The sequence below is a fragment of the Delphinus delphis genome, chromosome 11 (genome assembly GCF_949987515.2).
Source record: "Delphinus delphis chromosome 11, mDelDel1.2, whole genome shotgun sequence".
Classification (NCBI taxonomy): Eukaryota; Metazoa; Chordata; class Mammalia; order Artiodactyla; family Delphinidae; genus Delphinus; species Delphinus delphis.
In genome coordinates this window covers 75,443,085-75,453,771 of record NC_082693.1, presented here as the reverse complement: position 1 = coordinate 75,453,771, position 10,687 = coordinate 75,443,085, and the positions used below count along the sequence as shown (strand labels likewise).

The 10,687-nt window shown below is 43.2% G+C and overlaps 1 protein-coding gene across 1 annotated transcript in view; it reads left to right on the top strand.

The window, feature by feature from the left end:
- Positions 1-1,797: 1,797 nt before the first annotated feature.
- UBE2N (ubiquitin conjugating enzyme E2 N) overlaps positions 1,798-10,687 on the top strand; it is a 34,219-nt gene continuing 25,329 nt past the window's right edge. Inside the window, exon 1 of the mRNA XM_060025357.1 lies at positions 1,798-1,940. Coding sequence (XP_059881340.1) covers positions 1,911-1,940 — 30 coding nt within the window. The 5' untranslated portion in view covers positions 1,798-1,910. The remainder of the gene's footprint in view (positions 1,941-10,687) is intronic.

The window sequence follows — 10,687 nt, the reverse complement described above, 5'->3', positions numbered from 1 at the left end:
GTTCCAGACCCTCTCTAAAATATTCTGGAAGTATCTTTCTCCAATGTCATTTACTTTCCCAAATTCTTCTAAATACAGAAGAACCACTCATTTCAGACTTCTGGTTATTTGAAGTTCTCATTATTGCCTCTGAGTCTTGGTTTCTCATCTAAAAAGCAATAGTAATAAGAAAGCCTACCTTATATACTTTATCATTAAATGAGATAATCCATGTAATTATTTAGCATCGTGCTAATGATAATGTTTTCTCTTATTACTCTTACTAGGTTTCTTGCATTCATATTCTCCATTTCTTTAATGCACTTTTTTTTTTTTTTCTTATAGCTCAATGCCATTTCACAGTCTTTTTTCTAGGCCTGGCATGCTCCCCCAACCAGGTCAGTTAGATTCTTACTCATCCTTTAGGATGCCACTTCTCATTTGAGAAGCCTTCTCTGACTTCTCAAGCAAATAATGCCTCCCTTGTGCTCAAATAGCACCTTGGAGGAATCTCTATTACGGCCCTTAACACACCGGATTGTAATTATTGTTCACTAGTCTCTCTTCTCCGATGGACTCTAAGTTCCTGGAAGGCAGGGTCAGCCTCTTTTTTGTTTTGAGTTTTGGCCACCTGGCGCGGATTGCGGGATCTTAATGCCCCGACCAGCGATTGGACCCGGCCGCAGCAATGAAAGCCCCGAGACCTAACCACTTGACCGCCAGGGAATTCCCTAGGGTCAGCCTCTTTGTATTCTCATCCACTAACATAGCATCTGGCACATCCTTATTCACCATCTACTGTCTGTGCTACTGTGCTAGGAAACACCGTGGCTAAGGAGTTAAGGGGTCCACGTTTTGGCAGACCTGCGTGGGAACAAAACAGCTCCATTTCCCTCATAACCTTGGAAAGAGTGAATGTCTCCGAGCCTCATTTGTAAAGTGGAGGAAGCACTTTAAGATTGCTATGACGATAAAGTAAAATAATTCTCGCAAAAAGCCCATTACAGAGCAAGCAATCAATCATCAGGATGTTAGGAAATGCCTTCCCCAACAATCCCATTTCCGGGCACCCTCACTCTAATCCTCCTTTAGGGCCCCGCACTCTAAAGGTAATCCCTCTTTTAGGGGTTACGCTGGGATCTCTAATCCTCTCCTGGGTCATTCCTCCAGCTCTCCAATCCGCGAGTCAACCACTAGGGCCAGGCGTTCAGAGGCCATTCTTCTTCCCCGCCCCCCAACTCTCTCCAAACCCTTTTAGCTTTTCCTGGTCTAAGGGGTGTGTCAAAGACACCCGATTTATGCGAAATTTAAACATCAGAATTCTGGCTAGGCTTTTCCTGGATAACTTTCGAGACGCACAGTTGGGAGCTTTGCTACTGACTTTCGGTCTTCCCCTACTTGTGAGGAAGGAGCTCGCGGATCAACTTGACCTCAGGCGTTCGGCCAGCGCCAGCCCCGACCGCGCACCCTGCAGTAGTGTTGAATGAACGAACGAACGAATGGGCTACCTCTACGGCCAGGCCTCTGTTACGTCGCCCATTGGCGCGGGCGTGGCCGCGGATAAGAGGCCTGCTGGTCGCAGACCTCAGTCCCACCAGCGCGCACCAGGACCAGCCACTAGCGACGGGGCTCTGTGGGGCTCCGCGCCGCTCCGCGCCGCCCCGCACTACCTCTCCCAAATCCCTGCCCCGCCGCGGCGCGTCACTTCCGCCACCCCCAGGCCGCGGCTGGGGCGGGGAGCGCGGGGGAGGGGGCCAGGTCCGAGGGAAGTCCGCCCGCGCCCGAGCAGGGACTACATTTCCCGGGGGGCCTCGGCGCGGCAGCGGCGGGCGCGGCAACGTTCCCCGGAAGTGGAGCCCGGGACTTCCACTCGTGCGTGAGGCGAGCGGAGCCGGAGACGAGACCAGAGGCCGAACTCGGGATCTGACAAGATGGCCGGGCTGCCCCGCAGGATTATCAAGGTAACCGCTCGGGCCCGCTTCCGGCTACCCGCTCTGCTCTTGCCCTCTCGGCGGACCGGGCGGAGCGGTCCCTCGCTTCCTCCGGCCCGCGGCCCGCGCTGGGAGGCCCGAGGCAGCACGGAGAGGGTCTGGCCGCGGCGGCGAGGGAAGTCGGGCGCTGGGGAGGGGGCGCCGGGGAGACTTCCGGCCGCAGTGGGGCAGCCCGGCAGCGGGGATCGGGGGCTCCCAGGCGGTCGGCCCGCGAGCGGGGAAGGCCTGGCCCGCGCCCTGGCAGAGGGTGGGGCCGCGGGCTTGCGGGGCTCTGGTCTTGGGAGCGGGCCTCCGCGGTCTCTAAGACCACCCCCGAGCGGAGGCCGCGGGCGCGCGGGAATCGCGGCGGGGCCCGGACTCCAGGCGGGGGCTGTGGCCCGACATGGTCCCTCGGCCTCGGATCCGTGTCTCGGCCCGGGCGGGAGCGCGGGGGTGCGGCAGCTGCAGGTTCAGAATGAATGAACCGGGAGGGTGAGGCCGGGCGGGGCCCTGTGCCACGGGAGGCGGCTCCGGGAGGGCCGCGCATCCTGCAGCCGCCGGCACATGCTCGCCCCTGGCTGCCGGGGTTCGGGGGACGTGGGGGCTCCGCGCCCCGCCACTCTCGCTTCCGTGATCTCCTCTTTAAATGCGTTTCCGCTCGTTATCTTCGCGAAGTGAGTTTACTCTAGTTGGCAAACTCTTTTAGGACTGTTTCTGTTTAGAGGAAATAGTTCTAACACGAGACCGAGCGGGGATTGGGGGAGGGGGTGCAGTACAGGTACGGGGGACCTTGTGAAACCTTTTGCCTCTCGATTTTGTGCGCTTTAAATTATCAATACCGTTTTTTAGCTCTTCATGAATATGTTCTTTGACAAGTATCAATGGAACCATGAAAAATTCATCTTGGTTTTGTAAACTCTTTACATAAATATCAAGTCCTCAGACGTGAAATATTTCTTGCAGTCCACGAAGACAAAACCTTTAGGTTTTTTTGGTCAATTTTAGTGAAGGAAATTAGTTGAACCTCTGTGTTGCTCAGTATGCGAGTTAAAGTGTCTAAATTGCAGCATCATTTTGTTTGCTGTAACTCTGAACGTGTATTTAATCTAGTTTGTCCTTTAAGTTTGGGGGGAGATGCATGCTAAGTGATTGAAGGATGGTGTATTGTGTAGTGCGATTGCAATGAAATATATCTGAGATGGGGGTGTCTCTGACCTAAAGGTGCTTAATTTAGAGAAATAAGACGTGTTTTGTAAAGTAGCAAGTTTTAGCAAGTGGAGAAGTAGAACAGATTGTCATTGTGCGCTGGAGTCTAATGATGTGAACCTTCATAGTGTTGTGTAAAACAAAATCTTCATTTGTTGTGTTAAAGATTTGTCTTCGACTCCGTCCAAGGCAGTTTAATGGCTGTGTGTTGGAGGGTACTTAACAATGTGGTTGTAATACAATCACATGGCCCCAGTGGTCATGTTTATTGAGGCCCCACTTGAAAATGAGGGGTGGAAGATAGAGCTGTGTACATCAGATATCCTTGGATTTTTATTTACTGTTATTCAGGTTATCGACTAAGTACCTAGTACACATTGACATTCAAGATAATTCTCCAAAATACATAATGAATGAAAGACTTTACATATTTTTTTCATTTTTGCTTAATGCTGGAGATATTCTGCAATAATATGAAAGTCTTAGATGGAAAAATAAATTCTGTGGGACCTTGTATATAAACTTATAGATATGACTTGAAGCAATAAGTTGAAGTCCTCATAACTCAGTTCATTTGGCATACAATAATTTAGTTTACACCAGGCTTTTGCATTTTGCTATTTAAAACAAGACAGTGATAAGTCATATATACTCTTAATTTAAAGTCTTGTTGATAACATCTCTCTAATGAAAGGTCCCTTGGTTTGGGTATTATCTTGTAAGAGTTCGGTGGTTTTACTTTAATGCCATTTATAGCAAAAAGAACCGTTTTCTCCAATCCCTAGGAAGGATTAAAAGATTATACTATTTTCTTTCTAGTGCCCATGCTTATATTATGTAGGCTTTTTCATAATCTGTGAAAATGTTTATTTTTTATATCAGAATTTAAAAAAAGAAGCTTGTCTCTTCTATGTCAACTACAATACAAGGTTCTGTGTGGAATATAATGGTGGCAGTGGAATATAATGGGGTAGCACTACTGTCCTGAATGATGGGAATGTACCATCTCTCATTGGACAGTGTGATGCTTTCTACCTCAAAATGGGCATTATTTACATTTGCAAAATTCTTCAACCACTTGGTACTTGCAGAAGTCTTGTGAAGTAGACAATACATTATATAGGCTAGAAACCCATTCAAAGGACTTTCCTAGGGTCTTAAAACTGGCAGGAGGCAGAACTTGGATCTTGACCCAGTGTGACCTTCCCCTGCCCCTTGTTATTATGAAATGACGTAATATATGTCAAAGTACCTTAACAACTGTAACCGTACACATAAAGGTGATTTTTTGAATTACTATTCACCCAGTTGCTGTCCCACTCAGATTCCCATTTCTAATCCAGTAGCAAATTCTGTGGGCTCTATTTTTCAAATTATATCCTGAATCAGACACATTTCCCTATCTCTCTGAAACCACTGTTCAGTTCCATCATTTGTTACCTGGCCTACTGTATTGATCTCCTTTTAAACAGCAGCTAGTGTTACTTTTAAAAACATAGATCTTGTTACTTCCCTGCTCAGAACTCCACAGAGGTTCTGCAGCACACTTAAAATCTTGACTTTTTTTCCCTCCTAGCTACAAGGCCCTCCATCCATCTGGGATCTGCCTACCTCTGAGATCATCTCCCACACTTCTCCCCTTGGGTCACTCCATTGCAGCCACACTGTTGCTCTGCTGTACCCTGAACAATAAGAGGCTACGCGTGTTCCATTCACAGGGCTTTCCTCCTGTTTATTGCGTTGCTTGCTTTGTCATAATGTTCAGTTCTTGGCTCACATGTCATATTCTCAGAGAGGATTACCTTAACTGTCCTAAAACACAGTCCTCCCTCCTCCCCCATGGTTGCTCTTTAGCCCCTATTTCGTCTCTTCTGTATAGCACATATCATCACTCAAAGTTATATTATTTACTGTTTATCTCTACTCCCACTAAAGCTCCATGAAAGCAGGAATTCTTGGATGACTTGGGCATTGTTGAAATGCCTAGAACACATAACCTGCAAATCTAATGTCTCGGCTCTGAAATACTGATTGAATGAATGAATGAGCTTCAGTCTCTTTGAAAGAAAGTTTCAGGAGAGTTATTCTATATAATTTGACATTGTTACTGCTCAGTAGATTCTATCTGAATCTGTGCCTGAGCTAAAAGTTTCTAATTCTACCCATAAATTCATTAAAAACAAAACAAATCAATCTTTTATTTTGTTGACTGGGAAATACATAGAGCACCTTTGAAAGGTTCTAAAGGGTACATAGAGGAAAATTAAGACTCATCTGTCCTTCAGCATTCCAGTTTCCCTCCCCAGACAGCCACAACTTTTATTGTATATTCTTCCCAAAAGACCAGAGAGACTTAGTGCATATATGTTAGGCCTATTCCCCTCCTCCCCAAGTAAATGCTGTACCTGATTCCTCCCCTTGCCCCCACCTATGTCTTCGAGGTGACTAGTTTTCTAAAGAGCTGTTTTGTGGAACCTTGTGGTTAGGCCTTAATTTAACTAATTGCATATTGATAACTATTAGATTGTTCCCCATATTTTGCTATACAAACAGTGCTGTAATGAATGGTCTTATATATAGTGATATTTTGCACATGTATGAGTTACACTGAATCTTGGCAGTTACGTGTTTAGCTACAATTATAGGATTTTTTTTTCTCTTTTCCTGGGCAAAACCTCTTTTAGTCTCTAAAAGTGACAGAGCAATTAAAGCTTAAAGTCACATAAGTTGAAAGCCACCTAAAATAAGAGATCCTCCTTAATCTATCTGTCATAAAGAACCGGAGTATTTTGCGAACAAATAAATGAAATCTGTAGTTGTGGCTTGGTCAAAAACAAATTTATTTCAGCTTTACGTGTTACACTGACAGAATGACATTCCTTTAATTTTCTTCTCAAAATTAATCATGAAGTCAATAAAATATAGGCTTAGGAAACAGTTAACTTACTCAAGCAGTTGACTTATTTGATTAAAACCTAGCAAACCAACCTTCTGAAATTAGAATTTCACCAGTCTTCCCTACAATTTATTTTCTCTTTGGTGAGGTTTAGTTTCAAACTCTTAAAAACCTGTTATGAGCTGACTGAGTCTTGAGTTCTGTTTTTTACTTTAATAATTTTTATTTTAAAAAATACAGATTTTTAAAATTATAGTTTATAATAAATTTATTTTATTTATTTATCTTTGGCTGCGTTGGGTCTTTGTTGCTGCACGCAGGCTCTCTCTAGTTGTGGCGAGCGGGGGCTACTCTGTTGCGGTGCGCAGGCTTCTCATTGTGGTGGCTTCTCTTGTTGCAGAGCACGGGCTATAGGTGTGCGGGCTTCAGTAGTTGTGGTGCATGGGCTTAATTGCTCCGCGGCATGTGGGATCTTCCTGGACCAGGGTTCGAGCCCGTGTTCCCTGCGTTGGCAGGAGGATTCCTAACCACTGCGCCACCAGGGAAGTCCCTCTTATCACCATTTAAAAGCCACTCATTTGATATGTATTTTAGTATATAAGGTAGTTTTTAGTAAGAAAAACGATTCAGAAAACTGACCCTTTTTTTAAGCCCTGAGAATCTTTGGCTCATAATGTTTTTTCCCATTTAAAAAAAAAAAAGGCATGAAAACTTACCATGATGAAGATGGACTTGTTATAAATCGTAATTAAAACATTCTTAGGAAGCAGATAAACTCATATAGTAAAAACTTGAGTAGAGGACTTCCCTGGTGGCGCAGTGGTTGAGAGTCTGCCTGCTGATGCAGGGGACGTGGGTTCGTGCCCCGGTCCGGGAAGATCCCACATGCCGCGGAGTGGCTGGGCCCGTGAGCCATGGCCGCTGAGCCTGTGCGTCCGGAGACTGTGCTCCGCAACGGGAGAGGCCACAACAGTGAGAGGCCCGCGTACCGCAAAAAAAAAAAAAAAAAACTTGAGTAGAAACAGTGTAGTTTTTAGCTCTTTTGGTTGTTGTCCCAATTTAAGAGTTTTCTGACCTTCTTCCTAGTACAATAAACCATACTTTTTGCATATGACTCCTGGGGATTCAGATTCTTGACAAGCTTATTCGTGAATCCCCTCGATCTCCACGGATTCCAGGTTAAGAATCCCTGAACTACTTTTGGTAGTGATTAAACTTTCAGGCTATATGGATATTATTTAATATACTACCTAATGTTTTGATTATGGAATGTAGGCATAACTGAAAGTAGGTTAAAAATCAAGTGTTGTTTTTTAAGCTTTTCTTTGTCAAGCACTTTCTTCAGTCCAGATTGATCAGCTCTCACACAATAGAAATTGAGAGTTGTCAAATTATTAAGTACTTCCTGAGTATCCAGCATGCTAAATAATGATATCAGAAATATTATGCATTTGCTTTGTAGTAATTGAGTTTTTTCCCACACTTGTGATGACTTACAGCCATATACAGTAGAGAACACTATCCTTTTCCTTCTCTGATGAGGAGACTGTAGGCCAAAGAAATTGGATGACTGAGATTCCTGGCCTGCAAGTCAGTATCTTTGCTTTTTTCCCTATGCTGTATCTAGTGTTTCGGTTTACCTATGTGTAAATGGATTTAAGAAGAAAATAACTTACGCACCTCAGATTCAAGTAGTATGGATTCTGAACATACATTTGAATGTGCTATCATGAACATTGATGCATAAGCACTGTAGAAATAAATAGCAGAACCAAGGAAATGAGGATGGCATGCAGCAGGAGCTTTGGACATTATGGTTGTAGTCATCACAGTTCTAATGTGGGTGCCTAATTACTATATTATATAATTTTACTTTCTAAAAATGAAATAGATCTGAAAGGCATAATATATGTAGCAATGTTACATCAAGAAATAAAAATTCTTTTTTTCCTATATGAAAGAAATGTAATGTATGAAGGACATCAGCATGGATATACAAATTAGGAGATGAATAATAGGGAATCAGTTAACTTCAGCTAAAATCTTAGCAACTTTTAAAAATGCTTCCCAAGTTTTTTTTATTTTAAATACTAAGTAGTCATCTTCAATTTGTAGATTAAATAGGATGTGGGATCACCATAGTCTGAGAGTGAGATCTGTGGCCCTGGCATCTCTGGTGACAGAAACCGTGTGTGATCGGAAGAAATGGGTAGGTAACTGGTTAAGAGCCCTCAGAGAATCAACAGAAAGCATTCTTTATTATCCATTTTTCCAAGAGCTACACCACACCATTCAGGGCATTGTATGTTTGTTAAAATCCTGGATGTAGCTATTCTAAAATCCCCTAGGGATACTTAGGCATAGAAATTTTTATAGTTCTGAGTTGACCTGTAACTCAGATGTTTCTGAATAATTAAGATTAGGCTATAATTTGAAGTACTTCTAGGCATTGGTTTCAGAATCTAATGTTGACATATTTTTCTTTTTCTTTTTCTTTTTTTTTTTTTTTTGCGGTACACAGGCCTCTCACTGTTGTGGCCTCTCCCGTTGCGGAGCACAGGCTCCGGACGCGCAGGCTCAGCGGCCATGGCTCATGGGCCCAGCCGCTCCGTGGCATGTGGGATCTTCCCGGACCGGGGCACGAACCCGTGTCCCCTGCATCGGCAGGCGGACTCTAAACCACTGCGCCACCAGGGAAGCCCTGCTTTTTTTTTTTTTAATTGTCTATTTCCTCTTCATATTTTCAAACTCCTTTAGTTTTCAGTACCATCACAATATGTCACTGTCAGAGGTTTGGTCTGTTTTGGGCAAATCAGTTTTTATTTTTAAAGTCTACAATCCAGTGACTGAAGGCACTGTAGTGGAGAAAATACTAGAAAGAAATCTAACAAATGTTATCTTTGTGTCTTGAGACTATGGGTGCTTTTTATTTCTTTAGAGCTTTCTAAGATTTCTTTATAGTTTATACTAAGGAAAATGCTATTGCTGTAAAGTCACTGTGTTTTTAGTGACCTTTAAGGACCATTGGGATTACCATCCCCTTTACCCCCTTACTATGGAGCAGGGGCAAAAGTGGCTTTAGTAAGCTAGTAAGAGCCCAAGGCCAAATTTCAATCTTCCATAACATTGCGATTTGTCTGCCTTTTTATTATCCATTCATAAAACATGTTTCAGTTCAATTAAATGGACATTTATTGAATACACAGTATGTATTCACTAAGCCAGTAAAAAAAGATAGGCATCGCTGTCTGGTGAAAAATGGAGCTGTGAAACAAGAAATTACAGTGAGGTGTGTTATAAAAGAAGGAATATCTGGGATTTACCATAGTCTGAGAAAAGGTATCAATATCTGTTGAGGAGTGTTTTTAAACTTGAAGAGCAGTGGGGAGAGTGGACACAGGGAATAGTAGATATGAAAGCTGGAAGGAGAGAGAGGGAGAGAGAAAGAGGGAGAGAGGGAGAGAGGGAGAGAGGGAGAGAAAGCAAGCATGAATGCATTATATATACCAGAGATCCATTATGTGTGGTGGATAGTGTCTTATTGTAGTTTAATTACAGGCTTTTGCGTGAGTGCTGTTTAGTAATATAGTTTACCTTAAGATGGACTGCCTCTCTGGGGTGGCATATTCCTCTCCTGCTCTCCTGGGTCCCTGGATTTGGGGAAGTTCGGGGTTCCAGTGAGAAGGAACTAAAGAGCAGGTGGAAAATACATTTGAGGTATCACTGCATCAGACCATAACCACTCTAATGTGAGTTTTAAACAAGACGTTTTTCATTCAGTAAGCCTAAAGATAGAATTATCTTACACTTGTTTATATATTAATTTGAATTTCGTGTTTTCCACTAAGTGGAGGGTATTTGTACCTACTTAATTTCCTCACTTGTATTTAGAGAGAATAAGGAAAAGTGCTTTCCAGTAAAATTCCCCCTACGTTTGCACTGCAGTTCTTGCTTTGGCTTTTTTTAAAAAGTCATTTCTTTTCACAGTTGGAGGCACAGTGATTTACAGCTATAAAGCTTGAAGTTTCTTACCTTTAGCTGTAAAAGAGCTATTCCCATTAAGTAAATTTTTTTTTCCCCCTGAACGAAGTACTCTGTCTACCCTGTCTTTATTGTTGTGGTTCAGATAAGGGTTAAACTAAAAGTGCTGCAATCTCCGTTCAGGTTCCTGCCACTGACTGTGATTAGAGGTCAGTAAACACTTGGCCAAACCTTGCCTATTTCTTATCAGAATCTTCCCTTAGTTTAATTGGGTGGGCTGCTGATGTCTTGAGTGGTAGGAAGTAGAAGATATTTTCTGTGAATATTGGTCTGTAATCTGAGCAGTTTATGGTAGTGCATCAGAATTACCTGGGTGTTTATAAATTTAACAGTTGCCAGCCCCAGAATTTTTTTTGTTATGTTTTGTCTTAAGATCTCCAGATGATTTTAGTGTGCACCTTGCAGAAACAATGGCCTAGTATATGCTTGGCTTCAATGCAAAGTTGGGTAGAATGTGGTAGAACTAAAATCATACATAAAGCCAGTAGTTTCTCATATAGAAAACAAAAGCATCAGTGGGAACACCGAAGATGTGACATTCTGGATGGGGAAACCCTCCAAGTTTGGTTTAGGGAAAGAAGTTTTTAGGGGGGTG